Source organism: Pleurodeles waltl, chromosome 7, assembly GCF_031143425.1.
Source record: "Pleurodeles waltl isolate 20211129_DDA chromosome 7, aPleWal1.hap1.20221129, whole genome shotgun sequence".
In the NCBI taxonomy this organism is placed as follows: domain Eukaryota; kingdom Metazoa; phylum Chordata; class Amphibia; order Caudata; family Salamandridae; genus Pleurodeles; species Pleurodeles waltl.
Window position 1 is genome coordinate 1,239,317,393 of NC_090446.1, and position 27,517 is coordinate 1,239,344,909.

General features: G+C 44.7%; 1 protein-coding gene across 1 annotated transcript in view; it reads right to left on the reverse strand.

Annotated features, from left to right (window-relative positions):
• Window positions 1–27,517, reverse strand: part of DNAH9 (dynein axonemal heavy chain 9) — a 975,671-nt gene that overhangs the window by 567,496 nt on the left and 380,658 nt on the right. The window contains exons 37-38 of the mRNA XM_069200368.1: window positions 23,672–23,845; window positions 15,395–15,602 (exon numbers count right to left, since the gene is read on the reverse strand). Coding sequence (XP_069056469.1) covers window positions 15,395–15,602; window positions 23,672–23,845 — 382 coding nt within the window. The remainder of the gene's footprint in view (window positions 1–15,394; window positions 15,603–23,671; window positions 23,846–27,517) is intronic.

Below are 27,517 nucleotides of genomic sequence, written 5' to 3' on the forward strand. Positions count from 1 at the left end.
ATTTACAAAAAAAAAAAAAAGTCAAATCAAGAGCCATGGGAGATTTCACAACTGAATTATTATCAAATTGTAACAAATAAAATGTGTAAAGCACAGACAGCAGCACAGCATCACTCATAGCTAAAAGAGCAACCGATTACTCACTAGCAGTGCTAGCTTCCATCACACATAGCATGTAGAAGTAATACAAACCTCTCTCACTCACACATACCAGGCAAATCCTAGACAGTACTGTAGGTCTCCATAACACACACTGCAGAGGCAGCACCAGCAACAGTTGAAGATTTTATAACACAACAACTACATCAACAGTAGTAGGGTCAGTTTCTAGATTCTAGGTATACTAGGGCTGGAGTTCACCCATGATTGCTTAGGAATCTCATTGGAACCCACATAGTGAGACCAGAGTTGTTTCTTGTAAATCACATCATGGTTGAACTTGCTTGCACATTTCTGCCACTAATAATGGTGCTTCAATGAGCATAAAACCAGAGTAACTATCAGTATTTACTTATTAGTTCATTCACATGCTGTTTTTGCACCTAAATTCTACACTGAATCTGGCTTGATCGTACTATGTTCATAATCAATTAAAAAGACAAATAGATTTCTGCAAGCTTCTTAAACTTTGCATGTTATGTCCTTGAATGAATATCTTACCTATAAAATGTGCTCAGCACACATAATCATGGTAATTCATAACATCACTTTTTATCTAATTATGTGGGTTGTTACGCTTTCGAAAGTTTGCAGTGACAATTGTACATCATCCTCTTGAACACCTTTTCTTCCCACCATTCAGAAGAGTCAGATGTTCTACTTATATCATTTAAGAAAGTGCAGGACTCAAGGTCATTACCCACACATGACAAAACAAATTTAACTTGCCCCTAAAAGCCTGTCTATGTTTGTGAAAAATAAAGGGCTTTTAGCATACAAAATAACTTGAAGACTAAATTCATTGGTATTAACAGCCTCAATCAAATGCATCATATTGTATTGATGAGCAATATTTAAATGTAATGCTTAGTGCATCAACCTGAAAAGGTTTGCATTGTTCCATTAGGAGAGCTCAACATCACACAAAACATATTAGACGCAACATGTTTCATCCATCCAGCACAGCAGATACCATGTAGTAAACTGTCCCAGTGTTCTCAACAGCACTTGTCACCAAAATAAACCATGCACAAACATTATAATGAGCAACAGCAAGTTCCACTAACATAGCACATACAAACATCTAATAAACTACATTAGACATGGCACATGTATAATGTATCCAGTCAACCTAAAAGCACTAGCCTCCAAAATGCATTGTAAAAAAATATATAAACTATTACTCTCTTGTTAACTTAAAGTGGGGGAATACATTAGAGAGAAAATGTTGGATACTGAGCTATCAAATAACCAAGTAGACCATCATCTGTTATAAACCAACATACAAATACAACAAATTACATTTTAGCATTTCAGAGAGCATTATAAGTTGGACACAGCGCTAACCACTATGGAGACTTTGCAAAGAAAGCATAAAATAAAACATTCTATAACATTTTGCAATATACAAACATAAATAACAGATTACATAAACCACCACACGTGTACAAGATATTTCTAAGTCTGTAACTCAACTTTTACACCATTTCTAACCAATAGACCCATGGTTATCATTGATCTTAAGATTGTATGACTACCTGGTTAACATATGTGACTAAACATCTCATACTTCCAAATCATTTATCCATAACTCATCAAGTAAGAGGCTGCCATCCATCCGCAAAATGGCACAGGAAGAACTTGCATTAAATATACAGAAAGAGTGGCACAGGGTCAGTCATCCTGAGGTGACGGTTATGATTTGCATCGTTTTCATATTGATCAGCCAACATTTATCAGCCATTTGCTGATTGCAAATGTCAGTGACAGGGTATAGTATAGGTTTTCAGCTCTTCACTTGCACATGGATATTTCAGGTCTATTTCACGAGGGGATTTGTTTATAAAAAACAGAAGAAATGGCCCTGATGCACTGTTTTTTTTTTCTTTGGATCGTTTCCTGTTCAGGACCACCAGACCGACCCAGAACAGGGAAAACATAAAAAGGAATGCTGTAAATAGGGCAGCCTTCTAAGGTGCATTTATCAAGAACCAGCTGGTGGACAGGTCATTGATCGACATTTCTGATGCCAGAGCCAGATGAGGCCGCACCTGCCACTTCCCCCAACTCTAAAACAGGCAGGTGAAGTACAAGTTTGGTGGGGCTGGCCAAACCATAAATTAAAAAGTAGCCAGCTCTATCATCCTCAACACAGAGGAAGTGGTCTTTGGCAAGAACACCTCACCAATGGACTCCAATTGGCAGCTGGCTGAACTAAGACCCACACCCATGCCAGGAACCTGAGGATCATCATGTACAGCAAGCTGGAAAGGACCACACAAGTCAATGCCATTACTGTATCCTGGTGCAACACCCCAAAGATTCTGAGGAAGATCTTTAAATGGCTCCCAGGCAACACCAAAAAAACATTAACTCACAACCTTGTCACAGTAAGCTGAACTATGTAACATCATGAACGCTGATATCACCAAGCAACCCACTACAAGGCTTCAAACCATCCAGAACTCATCAGCCAGACACATTCTCAACCTCCCACGCAGAACAGAACACACACCACAGTACACCTCAGGGAGCTCCTCTGGCTCCCCATATACAAATATGTCCCATACAACCTCCTCACGCACACATTCAAGGCACCACACAACTTAGGCCTCACCTACCTGGACAGCTGCATCTCATTCCATCAATCAACTGGACAACTTCGTGGGACTCCTACTCATACACATTCCACATATGCACCGAACTAGAACTAGATCTGGAGGGTGGGCCTTCTCTCATATCACTCTTAAAGCATGGACAGACCTCCCACTTCACATCCGAGCCTCTTCCTCTCTTTTATTGTGCAAGATGCTAAAGACCTGGCTGTTCAAATAATCACCCTATCCTAGACCAGGCTAGATACACACTCCTGCTAAATGCTCACCACAGGATACCCTAGAGGGTAATAGTGCACACATATACACGTAATATAATATATACATTTGGCCCCATATATAGAGTAAAACTAACTATTTAAATTCGTTTTCAACTGTAGATTCATATATATGGGAATTGTTCAATTAATCAAAGGACACAGCATCTTAGGCTGTATTGAATACATCATAAATATTATGTTTCGGTGCCCAGGCAATGACTTCTTACTACAAACCAACATCTAGTAATTGTATAATGCTTAAGAGCATGCTGAGTGAATAAATCAATGAGCAGTTAAGAAGCGGAACAGTGATCTCAGAAGGTATTGTGGTGCTAGACTTACTAATGGGTTTGCAGGGAACTGGATGGGACATTGCTTTTTTATATAATTAAAACACATACAAAGTTATTACCATAAAGAACAATGGACTTAAAAGGTAGCCATTTTGTAAAGAGAAAGAATATTTTTTTTTCAGTGATCCCGTGACATCAACAGTGGCATCATATCACCAAATGTATTTGGCACAAAAATAAACGTAAGAGCACAAGTTCAGAACCTTCAGTTTGTGCTGCTTTGAAGGATTGTATGCCTTTTTGCAAGTGCATGCTCAGATGTGGATCAAGTTGTCAGGCACTGCTTTGTTAATGTTCAAGGAGCTCATCCAAAGTACTATAAATGTCTCACAAAACAGCAGTTCGTGGATTTCCGGGAAGGCAGCAGAAATTAGTGGGCACTGGAGTTAAAGAAAGCTCTGTCTGTTTTCATTGCGATGAATCACCACGTGAACTAAAACATGTCACTGTAAAGTAAAGTAACATATGGCCAGATCCATAATCCTTTGAGAATAAATTAGAACCCTGCTCCTACATTTGCAAGGGTCATCCCAAAAACAAATATAGCAAGCCTACTGGCTTGGGTGTAGGTTATAATAAATCATTGCAAATAAACATAATGTGTTTTTGCCTTTTTTATACACCTTCAAGCCACATAAAATGTAGCCATAAACCAGATGCCAGATGGCGTAGCACTCCCAGATAAAGGGCAAAAGCTCCAGCCTTGTGGGTACTTGAAATAATGTTGACAATGTCTTGGGCTCGAAAACTCTGGCCTGCAAACATATAGTCAATCCTTTGTTAGAAAATCACTAGGGGGCTGCTGTGCCTCCTTCAGCCTCCTTGGTGGTGTAGTGTAGCCATTTTAAGTATAGCTCCATGCACGTTAGTTTAATATACTAGGCCGCTGTGCACTTTGCCCTAGATATATTTTATTAAACCTTGCACTGTTATTTTACAATAACCAGTTTCTACGGTCTTGTTTTAATTTCTTCTGTCAGACTGTTTAGCTTAGTTCAGCACTGTGTTCTCAAATAATGCATTCTTGATCGCCCTGTGCTTCAGTCAAGGCTACAGTCTGGACCATTGCCGGTAAACGTGGAAGAAGTTTAGTCTCCAGCATTCGTAGAAAATACACATCCTTACGTAGGGACATTTTCTTAGAACATCTGCGTGTTAGTTATACAAACATTTTCTAGTCCTAGTACACGTCAAGAGGGAGATTCCAGCCAGGGAACCACAACTGTGTGCTGAATGCCCCGTTGCAGATGCTGATGCGGATCACAGGCCTTTGCTCAGGTATGAGGGTTGATGTCCTCCCGGGGGAACCTGAAAGGCAGGCTTAGAGCTTAACATGCTGTGCTCGAAATTTAACTTGAGAGAGAATAATCTAGTGGCACTATGATAGCCTTATTCTTGTGCTTCACTCTCATCGTTACTATTTTAATATTACTGTGTTGTATAGTTCTGGTTATTGCAGCTCATGCTTTGTTATCCAAAATGCAGTCGTTTTATTAAACCAATCTTTAAACCTTATACTGCTTCTATTGTCATGTATATATGAGACTGCACTGTGTATGAGAGAACCAGTTGTGAACTGAGTGACCACGACTTCCCTGAGAAGTACTGAGATGTCATGCACTCGGCTGCCCAATTGTCTCTACCATTTGGGAGAGATGAGGCACTGCTCGTTAGCCGGAGCAAAACCCGGATTTGGAGTGACAAGCGTCATCTACCGTGGGCCAGACTCAGTCCCCCACATCGTGGACGATCTTGTTGCTCAAAATCCAGTAGTCTCATTAGGATAATGAGAGCCTACGCGACAGTGGTGCCCCAGCCCGTTTTGGGCCACCATAAGCTAAAAACATACCACCTTCCCTGGGCTTTAAGTTGCATGGTTTCTTTTTGTTTTTCTTTTTTGTTTGTTGGAGGTGTCTGGTCCCACCTGGGCCCCACACCTTGTTCCAAGGTGGTAGCTTGGAGAGTCAGCCCACGGCTCCCCCTTCTGGCTGCCTGCCAAGATTGCATCCATTTTGCTGGCATCAGGAACTGGCATGGTGCTTCTCCCCTGGCTGCTCAATGTGGGCAGGGTGTTTTCTCCATGGCTGCTGCACTGCTCGTATCAGACACAAGCACAGGGAGGAGGAGACAGGCCCATCACAGCCTGGAGAAGTGCAACAGTGCTCCCCTGGTTCACCATCATTAGAAACCTGGAAATAGAGTCCTGGGCCCCTCTTCTTCTTGTTGGGGGGCATGATGGCATTTTCTCAGTCTGCTGTGCATCAGGGGCCTGGAGATGGTGAAACGGGCCCCTCTTCTCTTGGTTGGGGGGCACGACTGCACTCCCCCGTTTTCTTCCTGTGTTGACCTCCAGGGAGATAGGGGTCCCAGGGAGTGGGAAGAAGACTGGGGAGGATTCCCTATATATGACCCCTCCCACGGTAACATAAAAAGATCATCTTTGCGTCAAGCCCTGGCCCACCCTGGGGATAATTTTAGGAAAATGATGCAGAGCCCCACATGCTCTGATTCGTGTTGGAGTTCAAATGTCACCTCCCTTGAAAAGGCAATACAATTCACCCCGTTGGGCTAATTTGGACATTTCTGGGCACATTTCACTCCTGGTGCCAAGCTCTACTCACCAGGAGAAATTGAAGCAAGCCTCCTGGCCTCAAAAGTGGTGTACTTTGCAAGGCGCTGGTTCCCCTGGCTCCCTGCACCAGCTTTCCTCTTGGTCTGTGTCTCTGGTGCTCTTCTCCTCCTTTGAGTGCAGCAGTCCAGATCTTCCCCCATCTGGTCTTCAAGTGGTGTAAGGGGCAGCCTCACTGTCTCTTGGAGTAACCAACAGGGCCTGGGGTCAACTGTGGCCAGAGTTCCTAATCCTTTGGGTCATTAGTGGGCTTATCCTTTCAGTTGTCTGTGTCAGTAGCTACTGTCCAGTTCCAGCACAGTAAAAAACATTCTCTCTCCCTGTGCAAGACTTTTTAAATGGGCTGGAGGGTACTAGAAGCTAGGCTCCCCTGGATAATCCTAGGGTGTTGCATCAACTCTCCACCTCTCTCCCAAACCTCCGGTACATGCTGGGACAGTTCAAGATGGTGCCACCCAGACGTCACTGGTGACATCTCCTTTGGGAGCCTCAGCTCCACTCCTAGCTGACATCGCTATCAGGGTCTTTCCCACCAAAATACCAAAGAAACCCACCCCCTTCTGGGTTGGCTCCAGTTGTCTGGTTTTCCTCCTGTTTTCTCAGTGGGCTTAGGCTATCTCAGCCCTGCTACATTGTGACAGCTAATTAACACATGCAGATTTTCTTCCCCATTCCTCTCTCCTGAGGAGTTGAGGGAAGAGCTGTTAATTATTCCTCTTGTGCGGAGTGGTCTTTGTTCCCTCTGCCGGGTAGCAGGGTAATTAATGTGGGCCAGCAGGGTGACAAAAGGCCTGGGCTCTGATCCTGATCTGAGCCAGAGAAATATCTTGCCGGACTTTGTAGAGCCAAACTGCACTCTAAGGCAGATTTCCCCATATCTGTTTAATAAAGTGTCACTGCAGACTAAACAGCAGACCATACTGACTTTACCTATGAGAGCCCACTAATATCATAAGGGCTACCCTAGGTGCATACCTAACGCTGCAGTGTTCCTCTGCGCTAGGCTACCAGTGAGCAGATATTGGGCTGCGCACAATGGTAGTCCCACATGCACAGCTCACATGTGTGCACATGTGTGTACACATGTGTAAACAGCCAAGTGGCCCATACTCTTGCTGCGCTGCAGTGGCCTTATCTTAAAAAGCGGGCACATGTAGTGAGACTCACAGAAAAAGTCCAAAACTGGGTGATCAAAAAGCACAAAATCTGGGTGTTCTAAATGAGCAGAACCCATTTGCAACACTACCCTTGTTCATTTTGGGAGGGCATTGACTCCTTCATTTGACTGAAGTAAACTACCTTAAAAAAAATTGTGAATCACATAAAGTTTGGGATTCCTCAGTGCTTGCTTCATTTTGTGCAGCAGTCCTCCTAGAACACCCACAATCCTACCTGTAATTTTAGGAGCGTGCCAATGAAACAATTCTACGACAATTCTCCTTGCATCAACTATGATTTAAATTTAACATTTTAAAATTATATTTTTATAACCTAACTGGAACCTAGTTGTGTAAAATGATTTTGTGAACTGGGCTCAAAGTGTTTAAAATAAAGCCCCATTAGGCAATATCAAGGTACAAACTATTTAGTAATCTGCCATTGGTATCATTCCATACCACCTTTTCTAAGGAATGGAGGATACTGGTTAGCCAGCAAGGGGATCCCCTGGGTCTGCTTGTGTGATGGAAGGCTCTCTAGCATTGATGTTCCCCAAATAAGCTTTGCCCTCCGGATCGCCTCACTAGAAGAAACAGTGCACAAGAGCTGAACCAGCTTACCTCTCGTCCACAACTGGACTGGAGTGCAGGGTTGTGAGATAGGCAGGAAGACAGGGAGGATAAAACAACCATCCCTCCTGTCCATATTATTGTAGTGTTCATGTATGGACAGGAGAAGAGATCATAAGTTGACTTATCTGTCTGCATAAAGGAGGTGCCAGGAAGATGGGAGTTGATCTGCCTGTGCAGGGTTTGAGCGCCCACACAGTCTTCATATTAAGGACCATATTTATACTTTTTAGCACCGCATTTGAGATGTTTTTGTATGCAAAATCAGCGCAAACTTACAAAAGTATAAATATGGGCCTAAGTATATAGGTCCCCTACAGATGGGCAAGGGAACATGCTTGAATAAAGAAGAACAGGCAAGTGTATGCTTGTAAGAAAGTGAAGTAGAGTGGATGGTAGCTCACCATAAGTAATAAGGTCACTAACCCCTGAGGTTAGTTGTTTAAGTAATTCAAACCTGAGATCAGACCCTGCTAGCTATGGCCCACAGCAGGCAGGCGTAACTTAGAGATAATGTGTAAAGCATTTAGAAGTATCAAAACAGTTACAAATATTTTAAAAAAACAACACAATAAAAATCCCTCTTCAATTTATGAAAGTAGAGAAACATTTACTGAGTAAAACCACACCAAAATAGTGATACAATAAAGAAAAGTATGATATATGACTTTTTAAACATTTAAGTGGAAAAAGCTTGAAGAAAAAGTAAAGTACCAATGATAGTCATAGGTTGCAGTGGCTCAGGCTAGGTGCAACACGAGGACAGCCGTGTGGGAGGATGGGTCAGATACACCAAGTGGATTGGTCTCCGTGAAACTCTGGAAGTCAGAAAGTTAGAAAAATTTTCGAAGTCCCATGTCATTTTCCTGAAGGAAAATGGTTACATTTCTAATAGCTTTATCATTTTTTGAGAAGACAAATCCTTCCCACGGAGGTTGCTGATGACACCGTAGCCACTGTTTTGGAAGGAAAGTCAGGATACCTGAAGCAGGCTGCTCCTAATAAATAAAACATTCCAAAATGACAAAAATCCAATAGGTAGAGCTTGAGTTGTGATTTTGTTAAAGATGTAACTGTAAAATAGCACTTAAAAGTCAAAAGCACCAACCAGGAATATCTGTTCACACAGGACCGGGACAAACTCAAAAGTTCAGGATGACCACAATGGAGTGCAGGTTGGCTACAGGGACCCACTGAATCAGAGTACCTTAAATCTGGGTAGCAGAAAGATCCATAGGATCCAAACCACGCATTAGAGGGGTTGCGTCGATGTTCTCCACGATACAGTGGTGACGTGTTGGTTCCGAGATGCGTTGAAGCTGCAGTGCATGACCCTGATGTGTTAACGCTGAGGATGCATTGGGCAAACGAGGCAATGCGTTGTTTCCGATGAACACAGAGATTGTGATGCAGTTTCATTGTCATTGTTGAGGCTGCTGTAAATGGGGATGCAAGGACCTGGTGCCGAGAAAACATGCTGCAGTGTCAGTTCCAAAGACAATGCACTGGTTTCAAGATGCGAGGTAGAGAGGCGATTTGGGTTGTGCTGGTTGTGACCCATGTAGTAGAGGTGATGCATCAAGTTTCTCCACACAGCAGCAGCAATGCGTCGATTCTGCTCCCACAGCAGAGGATGCATCGATTCTGCTGGAGCAAGCACCTTAGGCCCACTCCCAATGGTCCAGGACTGGGGTGGCACCACTTGGCAGGACAGACTCACAGACGGCAGAGTTGAGGTGCAAGAGCAGGGTGGTTGAAGTCTGTTTTGTCCCTGGGACTTCAGATCAGGAGGTCAGTCAACTAGGCCTTGGAGTCACTCTGGATTCTGAGTTGGAGAGATTCAGGTCCAGCCCTTCTCACTCCCGAAAGGGCAGCAGGCACAAGTCAGCACAGTAAGGCAGAAGTCCAGCAAAGAGCAGTCCAGCAGAGTGCTAGACCTTCAGCAGCACAGCAGTCCTTCTTCCTGGCAGAGTCTTCACAGGTTTACAAGTATACTGAAGTGTTGGTGTCAGAGGTCCAACAATTATATCCTTTTGGGCCTTTGACGTGGGAGAGACTTCAAAGACTTGCCTTTGAAGTGCACAGATGTCCTGCCCTACATGCCCTGTCTACAAGCTCACTACAAAGGTGTATGCAGCCTTTTGTGTGTGGACAAGGCACAGCCTACGCAAGTGCAAGTGAGGCTGTGTCCAGCTCCTGCCTCACATCCTGCCCAGGATGGCCCGCCAGGTCACAGATGACCCATCAACTCACACCCAGGTTTCCGTTGTGTGTCACTGTCTAGAAGGAATACACAAAGCCCAGCTGTCCCTCACCCCAGACCTGTGATCTAAGAGGCAGCAGGCACCAAATGGCTAGGACGAGGAAATGCCAACTTTCTAATGGCATTTTCAGAATTGCAATTTAGGATGGGCCATCTTAGCAGGATAGCTGGGGAGAGGCTGTATCCAGATTCACTTACATGTAAAATGGCTTTGCATACAGTACACACAAAGGAACCTGCCTTGTGTCACCCTGGACATTTGGTGCCTGGACAAGGGGAAGAACTGACCAGAATGAGTTTTGGAGGTAGTTCAGGCAATTACTCTTCACAAATGCTGGCACCAGGAATAAAAAGAGGACCTTTAGAACCACTCTTCAGAACACTCCAGGGCCTGTGGAAGATTCTGAAGAAGGGCTGTTCTGCTGCTTAAAATACTGCCATGTTGTCTGAAGAAGGAAGATTGGAACTTCTTCCTTTAAGTCCAGGCTACCCAGATTGACTAAGTGTCAGTTGACAGACCTCTTGTTTGAGCTACAGGGACGACAAAACAAGCTTCCACATGCATGCTCTGCAACTGCCCAGCTGACCAGAACCATCTGGAACTGCATAGATCTGTATCAGCCCAGCTGCTGGCCGCTGCTGGAGGGAATTTTGATCCCCAAGAGGTGCCCCCCTCCAAAGCCTGGATCCTTGTGTGGCATCAAGGAGAGCTTCTCCCTGCCTAACTGAAAGTTCCATCGGATCCAGCATGAAGAGACGCAGGTCCTAGCAAATCTGCATAATTATGAACAGAAGGCTTAATTGGAACTGACGCTGATTAACGCAAAGCCTTGCAAGGACATGCCATACAGATCCCATCTGAAAGTTGCACCTGTTCAAAGCAATGTGAATCCCTGTAAAGCCTTGTTGGCCAGCTAAATTTGATACTAAGCAAAAAGCCTCATAATCACCGCAAAGGTGAAAGCTTCCATGGAAATTATACTAAGCAACTAGAAATCACGCACAGCAATCCCACGCAGACCTCGCATCAAGAACACAATGTACTCTCAGTGGGCTGAACATGGTCCTATGCCCACCCTGTCCTCCATCGTGGTCAGTCTGAAACTCGCACTTTCTGCTTCTTGGACCTATTTTTACTAGGAGATTTAAAATTCAATATCTTGAGTTCTACTGCTTGGACATTTGTCACTCTTGTATAGTTTTTCAGGATTTTTCTTGTGTTGGTTTTTCACCTTATTACTGTTTGAGTGCTTCATAAATACTTTACACATTGCCTCTAAGTTAAGCATGGCAGCTTTGTGCCAAGATACTAGAGGGGTAAGCAGAGGTTAATTTAGTGATTTCTGTGGTACACTCTGACAAGAATTGTGGTTGCTACATGGGTGGGGCTTCCATCCTTCCCATAGAACAACCCAATTTCTTGCAGTTCTCAATACTTCTGATTTCCAAATGAATATTATTCTCCAGTTTGAGGGATAAATGTAGAAAGGTACAACTTCCATCATTGTACCTTCTCTTTAGCCTGACATACAGGAAGAACTAATTTTCAGAGCGAAGGGAGTGAGTTAGAGCATACATCTGCATAATCAAAAAAGCTCTACTTTTTCTTCCCCTTAAAAAAATCCTTTTTCCTATAACAAGACATTTAAAGTAAACATTTTGCTCCACTGACAGCCAATTCAAGACTTATCAGGTTGCAGAAAACACATGGTCACTTTTTCACAGATTTTAAACAATTCTTCTGCCAACGAAAATCTACACATGTTGCAGATTAGTGATAAAATAGGCAGCCAAGTCTAGCTATAGACTATTACATTAGTCAATCCTATTCATGGTGCAAGCTGTCACTATAAAGGCATGGCTGTTGGGAAGAAAGAGTAGGATCTTTTTAAAACCTGCACCAAATTAAAAGGCAACCTCAGCATTTAACTTTAAACTCAAGTATGGTACCAGCAAAACAAACCATTAAAGCTTCTTTGACTCCCAAACAATGAGAGGTTGGAAGTACCTGGATTAAAGCAGCAAACTGAAAGAAGACCTAGGTAGGCAAAGTAGAAGGGTATGTGGTCTTTTCCTGATGCCATTTCATATAAGTGGTTGTAGACAACCAGCAGCATCTACTTCCTATTAATGGCACTCCAAGCTTCTCCTGGCAAAGACAGCATTACCATTTGCGGGAGGGCATCATTAGTAACTCCACTGTGGAAGGAGTTGCCCATCGCCATTTGCAAGTGGGCAACATAAGTCACTTCACCATGGAGGGAGTAGATCAAGACCAGAAATGGTCATGGAGTAAACAACACAGGGTAGGGGTCAGGCTCAAGAGGTTTTAAAAGTGGGCTGAAACATGTTGGTTCCCTCTTTTTCCCATGAGGCACCACAACAGAGAGGTTGCTAACAGAATTTTGACACCCACTGACCCCAACTTTGGTACTTTAGATTGCCCATTGTAGTCAAATAAGGGTGTTGATATACTGGAATTCTTGAGGGCGCTATGTTGCCCAGATGGCTCCCTCCTTGGAGATAATCTTTCCAGGGATGAGGCCAGTTGGAATAGTAACTGCTTACCTCGTGGCCCAACAATTCTAGCTTTTCCTTTAGTAACTCAGAGGTTACATGAGGCATGACTAAGAGTCAAGGTCTGCCCTGGAAGAGACAAATGTACTATGGGGTCTATGGAAGTGTCAGGCATATATCTGATGTGTAACTTTATGTCACCTAGTCTTTCTGTTCTGTGCTGGCCCAAAAGAGGGGTAAATGGGTTTTGTGCAATTTGGATTTTTTGTGTTCAGGTTTGCTGTATATTTTGCTACAATGTGCAGGGTGCAATGTGAATGATCTGAAGTGGTTGTTATGCTAACTTGTTTGATGTGTGTTACAACAAGGTTCACTGGGGTGGAAGCCCTAGTCAAAATGCAATCACAATCCTTGTCAGGTTGAGACACAAGCAAACCCCAAACTGACCTGTGCTCTACCCCCTGATATCCTGACACAGAGCTGTCAGGCATAGCTTAAAGGCAATGAGTGAAGTATTTGTGCAAAACATCAAATGTAACAATGTGAAAACAAACCACAAAAGGAGCCTACAAAACATTTAAAGCAACACAGAAGGTTTCAATGAAAAACAGAAGACCAAAATGAAAAAAATCCAATTAGTAGACCCAGATGTGTTGAATTTTAAAGTGTTTAGAGAAAACTGTGCCAAAAGGCGTAAAGAGCAAATTTTTGATATCTGGTCACACTGGACCAGGACAAGGTCACAAGTTCAGACCAACCACGATGAAGCACTGGCCGGCTACAGGGACCCAGTTAGGTCCCCTAAACAGAGTACCTTAAATCCTGGCTTTGAAGCATTGGGTTGATCTGCGTCGAAGATGCGCTGCACATTTCGGTTCCAAGATGCAGTGAGGCTGCAGTGTGAGGTCCTCTTGCATAGACATTGTGGATCCCGTTGATGGGGCTTGTAATTGAAAGTCCAGCGCCAGGGAAGCGGCGCAGTAGGGGTGATGCATTGGTTACAAAGAGCTGCATGGTTGCGATAAAGACTCAGGTGTCATTGCTGAGGCTGCCACTGACAAGTAATAATAGGGCCTGAACTGACGATGCATCACACAGTGGTGTTCCATAGGCGATATGGGGTGCAGTGGCTATGCAAGTCTTCGCAATGGGTTCAATCCAAGCAGCAGCAGTGATGCATCTGTTCTGCTGGGTCCACAAGCTAGGAAAACACCTTAGGCCCACTTCCAAGGGTCCATGACTGGGGCGGTACCAATTGGGAGGGTAGATTCACACATGGCAGAGTCTAGGTGCAGATGCAAGGCTGCTGGAAGCCTATATCCATGAGGCTTCAGATCAGGAGGGCAGCCAACTAGCTGAGGAATCACTCTGCATTCTGCATTCAAGAGATGCAGGTCCATTCCTTCTCACCCAAGCAAGACGGCAGCAGTCAGGAGGTCAGCAAAGCAAAACAGGAGTCCAGCAGAGTGGCAGTCCTTCAGCAGAACAGCAGTACTTACTTGTGACACCGAATCCACAGGTCCAGAAGTGTACTAAAGTGGCGGTTTCCGATGTCCATATTTTATACAGTGGTGCACTAGTTCTGGAAGATCGGAGAAGCTTCTAGACTTCCTCCTCTCCCAAGTTGTCTGCAGTGGCAATGCAGGGTTATTGGGCTCTTTGGGTAGGGATATCACGCAGCTTATTCAGGTGTAAGTGAGGCTGAGCCCAGCTCGTCCCTCTCCCCCATTCTGCAACTGATGGCCCATCCAGTCACACCTAAGCACCCACTTGGTATGGCTTTCTAGGAGGAAAACACAAAGCCTAACTGCCAACTACACCCAGACTTGTGACCAGAGACAGACTGCAGGCACCAAATGGCAAAGGCAAGAAAATGCCAACTTTCATCAACAGGCATTTTCAGAATCGTAATTTAAAATGCGACTTCATCAATGTTAGGATTTTAAATTAGGATTCCAAAGACACCAAACATGAACTGGTTTTCTCTTCCCATTTGTACATTTCACTTATAAAATGTAATAAGGCAACTCCAATATTATCCTACGGGAGAGATGGGCCTTACAGTAGAGAATAATGAATGTAAGACTTTCTCACTACCAAGGCATGAAAACCTTGAAAGTAGATGTCCTACTTTAGAAAATACATGGCACCCTGCCCTCGGGGCTGTCTAGGTCCTACCCTAGGGTGACCTATATGTATTAAAAAGGAAAGTTTGGACCTGGCAAAAAGGTTTATTTTTCCTGGTCGAAAAGGCAGTTTAAAGCAGTATACAAGCAGGCTTCAATGGCAGGCCTGAGACATGTTTGAAGTGCTACTTAAGTGGGTGGCACGATCAGTGCTACAGACCCACTAGTAGCATTTGTTTGACAGGCCCTGGGCACAGGTCTTGCCACTTTATTGGGGACTTAAAAGAAAATTAAATACACCACTTGCGGGATAAGCCAATATTACCATGTTTAGAGGAGAGAGCACAAGCACTTTAGCACTGGTCAGCAGTGGTAAAATGCATAGAGTCCAAATACCAGCAAAAAATACCACACTAAGGCTGACAGGTCTAACAATGTGAAGACAATGTGATACGTCCTAACCCATGAAGTGATGTACCTTGCCTTTGTGGGGGGCTGGAGACCCAAGAACTTTGTAACTGCAGACCCCATCAACATTGCACAAGTGAGTGCACTATTATTTTTAATTGTGCTTAAAGATTATAACATTGTATCCTTAGTGTCATTTTTTGCTAACAATAGTTTGACAACAGTATTGTATTTATTTAAAAGAAAAAGGAATCACATTAGTCACTATTCAGCTTACCTTGAAGCATGGCTGATGTGGTGTAATAATTAAATGGCACGTTCTTCACCATGTATTCATCAGGGTCGAGAGATGTTAGCTTGTCTCCCACAAGCACTGACTTTCCAGTGCCAGCATTTCCAACCAACATAACAGGTCTGCGTCTCTCCAGGAGTTTATCCATGAAGTATCGAACACGGATTGTTTCATTAGTGTGTACCAAACAAGCCTACAAGAGATCAAATGAAGACTTAAAGGCACCATTCAGACAAAACTGATTGAAACCTTGGCATCATCATCTTTTCAGTTAGGCACCATAACTCTGTTGCATTGTTTTGTTAGTGTGCTAGAAGGAAAAGCTCAAAATTACAGTGTTTGAATTAATATACACGGATTATATTTTATCAATTTTCAGATTTCAATTTTTGGCGTTTCAGACAAAATTATGTTTTACTATCTAGGTGCTCCATTCGCCCTGGCAATAAAGCTATTCTAAAGCAATTAAAAGTGGTGATATTAGGCAGCTGCCTATAGTGGCTTCAAACTAGCTTTGAGGGGGGCAAATGCAATTAAACAAGCAATGACAAAAACAACTGGTTTGGTGCGCGAAGACAGTCTTCTGGTTTCATAAATTCTTGCTTTTGTCATGATTTTGTAAAACGTCATAGTAGGAGCAATGGCTGGGCGCCTGCACCAACATAAACAAAATTGGCTAAAGGCAAAAATGTATTTTTGATATCAAAAACACATTGCCATAGTAGCTGCTGACACAGAAGGGAACTACATTGTGTGTGGATCTGCTCCTTGTGTAGTAACAGAATGCCTATTCACAATGAAGCAAGCCAAATGGCTGAAACTGCCAGACTGCTTGCTCCGTATTGTATGCTATGGTGGGCAGAAGAATGTGAGTGACATAACGATGAACCAACAGATAAAAAGCACTGGCTTGAATACTCCATAAGGAAGTGCATAATATATATATAGTTTTAGTAATATCAAAAGCCTTGGCTAACCTTAGACCTAAGAAAATGGTCATGCATTTTGTGAAACAATTATTATTTGCATCATGTAGGAGTCTAAACAAAATGCCTGGAACACTGAAATAAATGAGGGGATTAAACTTACATTCTTCCTCATGGGACATATAAAAGTCAAAAATCGTATAAATCGTAAGAAAATGACTGCTGTGCTGAGACAACTGGTTATTTAGGCCATGATCCTGGAAAATATGAACATGTATAATGTCACTCAACTCATGTCCTCTACAAGCCTGCCTATGAGGTGGTTTTGAAGTACAAGTTACTTACCTTGTTAACGCCTTATCTGGCAGAGACAATATCTAGCTGTAGATTTCTTACCTTTGAATTCTCCCCAGGGGTTAGAATAGATCTGACCAGGACCCATTTGCACCAGTAGGTGGCGTTGATCGCCTCTGTGTCCGTCATCGGCATCATTTCACGACGGACGTGATGTTGGGGTGCGTTTATAGGCACCACACAGGTCCACTGGCATCAGTTTCTTTTAACAACTTTACACATCAAAAGTGCAGAGCCGTGAAGAACATTGACCACTGGTGTATCAAAACTACAGCCCTGAAAGGGTTTCCCTGTCTCTAGAAATACATTCACACATCAGGGAGGATGAGTGGGATGGTAAGGAATCTGCAGCTAGATATATCCTCTACAAGGTAAGGCATTACTAAAGGTCAGTAACTTGTCCATCTGATAGAGACTTGTAGCTGTCGATTCCTTACCTTTGAATAGATATCCAAGCAATACCATCTCTGGAGGTGGATCTGCGAACCAATTTCAAACGAGGAAGTCCTGTAGAACCGAACAGGCAAAGTGCCCATCCATTTGGACCTGGCTGTCCACACTGTAATGTCTAGTAAATATGTGCAGAGAAGCCAACGTTGCTGCCTGGCAGATGTCCAGGACCAGAACTCTACATGCTAATGCAGTGGTCGCAGCTTTAGCTGTGGTGGAACGGGCTCACAAACCATCAGGAGGTTGCTTCTTGGCAGTGCGTAACAGATCTTTTTGCCGAGTATTGCCCAATGACAGATTTTTTTTGTGTGCTGCCCAACCTTTCTCCACACCTACATACTTGATGGAAAGTTGGTCATCCACCCAGAACTCACAGGTATGGTCAAGGTAGAATGCCAACACTTTTAGGATCCAGGCGGTGGAGTCTCTCCTCTTACTTAAAAAGATATGGGGGTGCGTAAAATGTAGGCAGGGCGATAGATTGGCCTGCATGAAAGAGTGTGGCCACATTTAGTACAAAAGAGGCCCTCGTGTGAAGCACCAGTTTGTGCGGATATGTAGATAGGTAAGACGACTTGTATGACAAGGCCTGCAGCTCACACACTCTGCAGGCAGATGTAATTGCCACAAGGAAGGCTGTTTTCAGTGTGAGAAGTCTGAGGGGACAATTGTGGAAAGGCTAGAAAGGAGCATACATCAGAAAGGATAGAACTAAATTCCCACTGGGGCATGATGAATGGGGAAGGAGGGTAGAGATTAGTAAGACCTTTGAGAAACCTATGTAGGGGACTTGAACAAAGAGGGCTGATAAGGCAACTGCAAGAAGGCATACATGGCAGATAATAGCCCTTAGGAGTGCCCAAAGCAGAGCCCTGATGGGCAAGAAAAAGAATGAAAAGTAAAACCTCAGAAAGAGGGGAAGAAAGGTGATCAACAGATTTTTCTGCACACCACGCCACAAACTTCTTCCAACTGCAGGCGTATACCAATTTGATGGAGGGCCGCCTGGCTACCAAGATCAGGAGGAAGGTCAAAAGGAGTCAACTGTCCCTGTTCAATCTCCTTTCAAGAATGTGGAGAGTGGACAGGTTCAGATGAAGAAATCTCCCCTGCCACTGAGACATGAGATCTTCCCAATAGGGCATCGGAGGATCAATGGAAATGCTCTATAGCTCGGGATACCAGACTGTCCATGCCCAGTCGGGATCCACAAGAATGACTTGGGCTTAGTCATTCTTAATCTTCTTGAGAACTCTCGGCAGGAGTGGTATGGGCAGAAAAGTTTACAGGAGGCCTAAGTTCGACCCGATGTGAAAAGCCTCTCCTAGAGAGAGACGCCTTTGAAATTTCACAGCACAAAACTGCTGACATTCCGCGTTTTATGCAGAGGCAAACAGCTCTAACCAATGCTCTCTCTACTGCTGAAAGAGACATTGAACCACCTCTGGGTGGAGATGCAATTTGTAATCCGCTAGGCATTTTTGGCTGAGTTTGTCTGCTCTGGTGTTCAGAAAGCCCGACAGATGTTGAACCACCAGGGTTATGTCTGGTGTTCCAGCAAAGTCCAGAGACATAGAGCCTCCCGACAAAGGTTCGATGACCCCACCCCGCCCTGTTTGTTGCAGTAATACATGGTGGTGGTGTTGTCTGTGAACACCTGCACTAGCCTTCACTGCCAGTCGGATCGCCCAGAGCTCCAGCAGATTGATGAGCAGTCCGGATTCTCCTGGAGACCAGAGTCCTCAGATCTCTACCTCTCCAAGATGGCCACCCCATTCTGGGTTTGACACATCTGTCACTACTGTCAGATCAGGTTTGGGAAGGGAGAGGGGTCTGCCTCTGACCCAATCATGGTGTGCTAGCCCCCCCTGCAAATCCTTTGTGGTTTCCTTCGAGATCGGGACAATGTCAGAGAGATCCCTCTGATGCTGCGCCCACAGACATTTCAGGTCCTACTGCAAAGCCTGCATATGTCATCTGGCATGTGTCACCTGCAGGATGCAGAAGGCCCTGAGTCCCAACAGCCTCAGAGTCAGTCTCATCAAAATCCAAGGTACAGGCTGGAACATCGATATTATAGCCTAAACATCCTGGACTCGTCGCTTGGGAAGATAAGCCTGAAACTGAACAGTGTGCAGAACAGCTTTGATGAAAGGGAGTGTCTGAGAGGGAGTCAGGTGTGAATTTTGACGTTTATAGTGAACCCCAGCAAATGTAGGAGGTTCGATGTAGCCTGGAGATGGGAGACAACAGCTTAGGGCAAGTCTTCCTTCAACAGCCAGTTGTCGATATAGGGGAAGACTGGAACCTCTGATCTCCGCAGATGAGCTGTCCACCGCCATCACCTTGACGACCGCCAGAGGGGTGCTGGTAAGGCCTAAGGGAAGCATGGTGAACTGAAAGTGCTTATGACCTACTGTAAATTGCAGGTAACTTCTGTGAGCAGGCACGACGGGAATGTGGAAATAAGTGCGCTGCAAGTCCAATGCTACCGTACAGTCTCTCGGGCCCAGGGCCGATCAGACCTGAGCCGACATGAGCATTTTGAAATTCTCCTTCTTTAGGAGGAGATTGAGGGGTTGTAGATCTAAGGAAAGGGTGAAGCCCTTTGTCTTTTTTGAGAGTCAGAAAGCAGCGAGAATAACAACCACAACCTACTTCTGGCACTAGAGCCCGCTCTATAGATCCCTTGGCCAAGACAATTGCAACATCCTCACAGAGAAGGTACAGATGATCTCCATCAGCCAGTCATGAGATGGTGGCATGGGGAGAAGGGCAGCCTCGAAGGGGAGGGTTACCCCTTCATACAATCTGCAAAACCCACCTGTCTGATGTTATGGAAGGCCAGTGGGTCAGGTGATGGTAAATCTTGGGTGCCGATGGTGATAAAGGGGCAGGCTAGGAGGGTTTGGAGGCTGCTACAGTTGGTGGACGGGGAACTGACCAGACCGTTGGTCACCTGATCTACATGGTCTGTGGGTACCATGCCCTAATCCACACAGAGGCTGAAAAGCATGATCAGCATGGTGGCTGGGTGGGAATTGGCATGGCTGGTACACCCCTTTTATAACCACAAAAGGAGTGAAAGACAGATGAAGGAGGATGGGGGGGGGCGCTGCGAAGCCCAAGGACCTTGCTGTAGCTTAAGAGTCCTTGAAGTGCTCGAGTGCCGAATCTGCCTTGTCTCTGAAGAGATGGGTACAATGGAAGGGCATGTCCATAAGGGAAGCTAGCTATAGCGGAGGGCAATTGTACTATTCACAGGAGCCCCTGTGCTGGGTTTGGATAAGGTACCTAAAAGGACATCCATGAGGGCATCATTGAACGGGAGAAGGGGTTCGAATATAGAGACTCCCGGTTTCAGCACCTCTGACAAGAGATTAGTCTGATGAGCTAGGATCTCAGCTGCCCTCCGCACAACCATTGCACAGAAAGCTCCCTCTTCAATACCCACAGTAGGGGGAGAAAGCATACCAGTATCAAAAGATGTGTCCAGTTCAATGGCCTCACCCAAATCCTCATGCCAGTCAATTTCCTAATAAGGCTGGTACTCTAAACAATCCAGCAGCCTGTTCCAGTGTTCCCCAAGGCCAAACCCAATGGAATAGGGCTCAGGCTCTGATCTAGGAGGCAAGGCTCCTGCCAGAGTCTGTGTCGGGTGACACCCATCTAGCTTCGTGTCGGGGATGATAATGGGGTTGGCACTGCCAGGGGCGCCAATGGCGTGAGGAGTATTGGCATTGGGACCAGCGCTGGAGAAGGCTGATATGGTATGAGAGGCACTGGTCAAGATTCAGGACTGTATACTTGGGGGCCCATTGGCACCTAGGCAGAAGCCATGGGTGCGGAACCTGGTGGGGCCCCCTCAACCCCATAGGGCCCTAAGGAGTACCAACAGGGTCTGACTGCCTAAAAATGAGGATAATGGACTCATAGAGCTCCTTTGATTGGGCAGGAGATGCTCCGCCTCCCGGAAAGTCAGAGAGGCGCAGAGCTGGCCCAGGCACATCTTCAAAGGAACGAGGCCAAGAATGCCAACACTCCTTAAATTTACCTGATCGTCCGGAGGGTGTGGAATTTTACAAAGATGACTTCGGGCTCCACGACCAGTCCCGGTATCTTCCCCTTGACCAGGACCTTGACCTGCGTAGAGTCGCAATCCAGGTCATCGTCATCTTTAGGGACCCCTCCCTTGAAGCCTTCGGATGCATTGCCTGGCAATCGGAGCATGACTTCGAGTCACACTCCAAACACCACGAACAGATGAGGTGTGAATCAGTCATCGACATCGGCCACTGACAATCTCCGCAGGGCTTAAAACCCGTCTTACGTGATAACATTCTCAACACACCAGTAGGGAACAACTCAAAAACTGCAGATAAAATGTTGAAAACATTAGTCAGAAACTGACTGAGGAGTAGCTCTTCTCTTGGATCAACGCTGAAAAGAACTGATGCCAGTGCACCTGGGTGGCACATTTATAGGTACTGCAACATTGCTTTTGGTGTAGATGACGCCAGCGATGGAAGCAGACCTGATTGATGCCACCTACCAGCACGCAGGGGTACTGCTCACAGAAAATCTTCAAGATTCAGTCTGTCGCCTTGGGAGAATTCAAAGGTAAGGAATCTGCTGCTAGAAACCTCTATCATTATGCACTGAACAAAACAGCTAAGAGGCAAAAGGTGCCAAATATTCTTGTTGTTCGTATATTGAAAAATAACACCTTACGTCTATTTCGTTGTCTGCCCTTTTTATGGCACGAAGGAGACAGAAGAAAAGGTTGACAACAAGGCAGCTCGAATTTCACTTACAATCTCTGCACCCTCTATAATGGTCACTCCAGAAGTGAAACTGCTTGAAATGCACTACAAGAGTCTAGTGAATGTCTTAATAAAACAAGTATTATCTACAGCCATTTATATGTCATTGCTGTTAACCTCCCTTCCATAGCAGGTTGACAGGTCTGATTTTAAAATTAGCCTATGTGCTCTTCAATTAGGAGCTCAACAGTGGAAACAACACTGAGGGTCGCTTCTCCAAACTGTTTTCCACTCTTAAAGGGCTTACTCCTGTACACGGTTATGTGGGGTAATCTACTGCCAGGGGGTTGTGAGGAGTGGGTGTCAGCTGGGGAATGCCCTGTAAGTTTCTCAACACCACAAAGATTTTGTGTATTACAAATACACTCCCGACCCATAACAGGTTATGGACTTACTGAAGATGGCAGTCTTTTTCAAGCGTAAGAATGAAGGGAAGGAAACAGAGGTGAGAAGTGTTACTATGAGTAAATTATCTGTGTGTTTGTCCTATGCAGGGACCCCTCCCTGAGCCTCTAGTGCCCCAGGTATCCCATCCTCCCGGGACAAAAGATACTTGTAAAGGGGAGAAGGGTGCTTGGCCTCCCTCTCCGAGCCACATAGGGCCCCATCCGGGGGCCTTAATTGGGTGCCCCAGTGTCCTCCCAGGACAACAGCACATTATGCTGGGGGCTGCGGGTGAGTGAATGGCCCAATCAAAATGTTCTATTTTTTTTTTTTATGGTTTTGAAGCAGAATCCTTTGAACCCAACCATCCAACACAAAGATTTTTTAACCCTAATTTCTCAAAACTACTGAACATATTTACATCAAATCACAAAAAAACACGCTTTCTGAACCATAATCTAGCCTCCTACTACATTTGGTGTAATTCCTTTTAGCAGTTTCTGCAATATCTCTTTCCAAAAAGGTGTATGGCAAATGTACAGGGATTTTGCACTTGGGGAGCCTCCCTTTTTTCACTGCCCCCGCTTGACTGATCATCCTGAAACCTTCCATGTGAAAACTTGGTACAAAAGAGGCATGTTTGAAAGTTTCGGAAAGATTCGTCCAACAGGGCCTATACAATAAAGGCATTTCCTTATTTGTGCAAATTCTTGCATGCAGGAACAGAATGAAAGAAACATTTCCAGGATACCTCTGGAAACCTGAAACCTGGAAAACGTTTGTGACTTCCAAAAGTTGGAAATATGCACCCATGCGAGGTCGGACACGTATTGGTGCTGATTACTGACCTTATTTGAGATTGAGCCTCTGAGAGTGAATGGACAGCACACGATATAGTTTTTCTCATGTACCTCCTCGACAGAGACATACCTTGTTAAAAACCATTAATCGTTCAATCCCTTTCTCTACGATGCTACCTATAGCGCATCCCGTGGCAGTTCAAGAGTTAATGGAGGCTTCAGCGCTGACAACCTTTTTCCCCTGGAAGCCTTATAGATCCCAGCAATTCATCTGACATGGGCCGCCGACAGGTCCTCAAATGATAATGACTTTCCATCACCCCCAATCTGTTTCATATGCGGCAGAGTAATCGAGGCAATCCTGCCAATGGCATTCAAAGGAACATTTTGTTAATATTATAGCCTCACCCCTATTAACACGCCTCGGTGTTCTCATTCTGAATATTAATGAACATTAGCTCACTGAGCTGTGGGGAAATTAAGTATTCTTTTATTTTAATTATAAAGTAATTGACTTTCACAAACCTGTAATGGCATATCTGGATCAAATTCAAATTTGGGAATGAGTTTGGACCAGGGCTCAAACTTCTTTGTTTCCGGGTCAATGTAGTAGTCAAAGACGGTGCCATGGGAGGGAAATTTGATGGTCTTAAATTCCGTCACCCACCATTTGCTGAACTCCACTCTGTAGTCGACAAGCTGCAAGACGAATTTAATGTGTAAATGTGAAATATCTTAAACTAGTGCAGGCCAAAAAATTAAAAGGCTGTAGTTCGTACATAGTTGTACTGAAAGATCGTATTTGTAATTTACACAAATTATTGTCATTTGCTTTTCACTATTGTAACCTTTACAAGTAACTGATTACGTATAAACAGGATTTATAATAACAAAATATATAAGAGATATTTCCGTGTTCGAGGCCCCATTGTATTGCAGATGCACTTTAGGGTACAATGATGTCCTGAGTTAGTGCTTCATGGCGATGTTCAGATTACAATGAATGACAGAGTTCCAAACGTATGTGTAATAATTTATAATACTGCCCAACTCACAAGCACCCATGTCAAAGGTAGATGGAATGTTGCTATGGCTTTGCGGGTGATTTCATGCGACGCGGCCCTTCAACGCCCCTTTAACGAACCACCCAGCTCCCTCCCTCCGCCACCCCATCCGGGCGTTTTTGCTTAGTGAATGGTCTTGCCTGCGCTTAGTCTGTCAGCTGGTTTAAAGATACAGAAGTGTCTTACTAGTAGAGGCATATGTGTCTGAGCAAGAAGCGCTCGACTAATCTCTCTCTTTATATAAATAAGCTCCAGGATGAGTCGCTGTACTTTCTGCAGTTTGGGGACCATCAACGTAAGCAAAGCATCTGGCGCCCCAAAAAGTGTTGACCCACTCTGGGCAAGTGCGCTCAGCAGAGGCAAATACAGTGCTTAATTTGTCAATAAAAAGGTGCTGGTGCCCATAACCCTCCTCTTAAACACGCGGCTGCTGCAATTAAATGTGTGAACATGGAATACTGAGACGGCATAATCCTGAACCCATCTCGGGCCTCTTCAATCCACATAAAGCCACTCCTTGCCCCTTCAGCTCACTCTTGCAGCTTTCTACTTTCTCCTATTATGACGCTTTTTAGTTTTTCCCTTCTTCCGTCTTTCTCATATGTGTCTTTTGCTCGCAGCAAATGCTTGAGGCAGAAGAATAAGCCTCAGTCCTAAAAAATAAGTGCCGGTGCTCAGCACCGGAAACATCAAGCACAAATTAAGCACTGGGCAAATGTACCACTTTGAAAGAGAGGACTGTCACTGTAGCACGGTATTTGAGGGGGGGGAGCAGGAGTGTCGGCAACAGACATGGTAGGAAACACCTACTGTGATTATCTGTAGTTTCGATCTGGCCAGTGGCAGTTTAGCCGAAATGAGTTCGCGCTCTCCCATCCGGATATGGACGGGCAACTCAGATGCGTGAAAGAGGTTTTACCCATTCTGAAACTGAGATCCCCGGGACATAACTTTATTGTGACAACTGCTATACAGTACTCAAAACACTAGATGTTCTATCTACTGGCACCATTTCCTTTCTCAGTCACCCATCATTCGCCAGATAACAGTACTCCTTTTTCTTAGGCTGATATGTACGTCCCTTTTTTTGCACTAGGTGCCACCAGTGGCGGCCCGTCCTTTAGGGCGGAGGGACCACGCCCCCCCACCTTTTGCCCCTCATGAAGAGTGTCTGTCAGGCTGAACAAAGGTCAGGCTGACAGACACTCTCCATGTTCAGCTCAGGCAGCCAGGAGCAGACATGCGCAATTTGCGCACACTCCTGGCTGCCTGAGCTGAACTTTGCTGGGCTGAGGAGGTCACAGCTCCTATGGGCGTGACCTCCTCGGCTCAGCAAAGGTGCCTTGAGGCCCTCCCCTGGGTGACAAGGAAAGCGTCACCAATTGACACTCTCCCTGAGCGCTTCAGGTTTAAGCCCTGAAGTGCCCAGGGCGAGTGTCAATCAGTGACACTTTGTCACAGAGTGGGGTGGGGTAGCAGTCTCACTGACCCCATCCCACTCTGTGACGAGGCTAGGACTGCTGCCTTCCCTCATTGGCTGACCTAAGATCAGCCAATGAGGGAAGGCAGCAATCCCAACCCTCCTGGGACCTGGAGGCTGAAGGTGTGTTTGTATGTGTGTGATGTTTTAAATTGAATGTTTGGTGTGAGCGTGCATGTTTGAGTGCTATGAGTGTTAATGGATGTGCGTGCGTGTGTGTGTGAAAGAATGAGTGTGTGCGATCTTTTAAAATGAATGTTTGGTGTGTGCGTGCATGTTTGAATGGTATGAGTGTTGTTAATGGATATGCGTGCGTGCGTGTCTGTGTGTGAAAGAATGAGTGTGTGTGTGTGTGTGTATCCCGCCCGCCCCCCTCCCTCCCTCCTAAAGCTGCCGGCTGCCACTGGGTGCCACTGGGTGCAGGCAATGTGGGCCACGTTGCAAGAAACGCTGGTCAAGGACGGATCTGCCTGTAGGGGCCGGCCTGTGTTCGCTGGTGACTTTACAACACAGTCCAGGTGAAGATTCCTTGGTATCTTCCATCAATACATCTGTGCCACTTCTAGTGCCAAGGAAGTGGGTATTCTCAAATGCCATGTAATGGACTCCAGGAAGTCCAATATCTTAAAAACTTTAAAATGGTTAGATTGTACAGTGAGGCCAAACTTTAACATTTTGTGTAATCAATGTTTGAAAGACATCTCAGTTGACAATAATTTGTTATTCACTCCCTTCGATCTACGTAAAAAGGCACATCTTTTAAAAATTAGAACTTCGCACACAACACTATGGAGCTAGATTTTCTGTGCAGAAAGAAGTATCGAATTAACCAGTTTAATGTTAATCCAGAGGAGTAGAAAAGCGAAGCTTTGTTGTATATTGGTTGTTATTCCTCTCACTAGGACATTGCTCCAGTCCAAACTGCACAGGGTGGAAGTAAAATTCAACTCCTGCATGGCTAATGTCTAAAAAAGGTTTTAAAATCTGGTACTGCTAGCTCAAACCCATGCAGGAATCTGTCCTTATTGCAAATTTCCATCAAAAATGAGTTTCTAAGGGGAATAGAAACTACCCTTCAGCTACTGCACCTCATTGTACATCAGTTCACATACTGCACTGGCTACTTTGAGACTCACATTCCTCTTAGGATTGTGACTGCCGCATTCATTATAAAAGATATTCAGAGCTGCACCTTGTGTTTTTCACGACTTTCAGGCATGCAGGATTAGACATAATCGAGGATGGTCGCTGAAGTTGTCTTTCTTATTCCTAAATTATTTTTGATGTTGCAGCTTTTATACACACCCAGAGATATTACTGAAAGGCAGTACAAATTTCTAGGAATTAACTAGCAATTGATATTGCATGAGAGAGGCTTGCCGTATAGTGTTATGTTGGTGGTTTCATGAGCTTGGTTACCCATGAAGTCTTTCCCTATAGGAAGAAAAAGCCTGAGTCCCATGCAGGATTGTCTTTTTAGTAGGCCTTTAGTTGGTTGTGATTCTTTGGTGAAGGGCTAGGTGGAACTTTTCTTTTGGAAGATCAGAGAGGAGTGGCAGAAATAGAGTTTTGTGGACATGGCCTTATCTGCAGGGTAATCCCCAAACATTTTGCCTTCAGTCCTCCATTTTTGCTTAATTTGTTTTTGTTGCCTTAGGAGTCTGTGCACTTCACCTCTGCTAACCACTGCTAAAGTGCTTCTGCTCTCTGCTTAAAACCTGGTAACATTGGCTTATACCCAATTAGCATATTTCATTTACTTATAAGTCCCTATTAAAGTGGTACTACATGTGTCCGGGATCTGTATATTAAATTATAAAAGTGGGC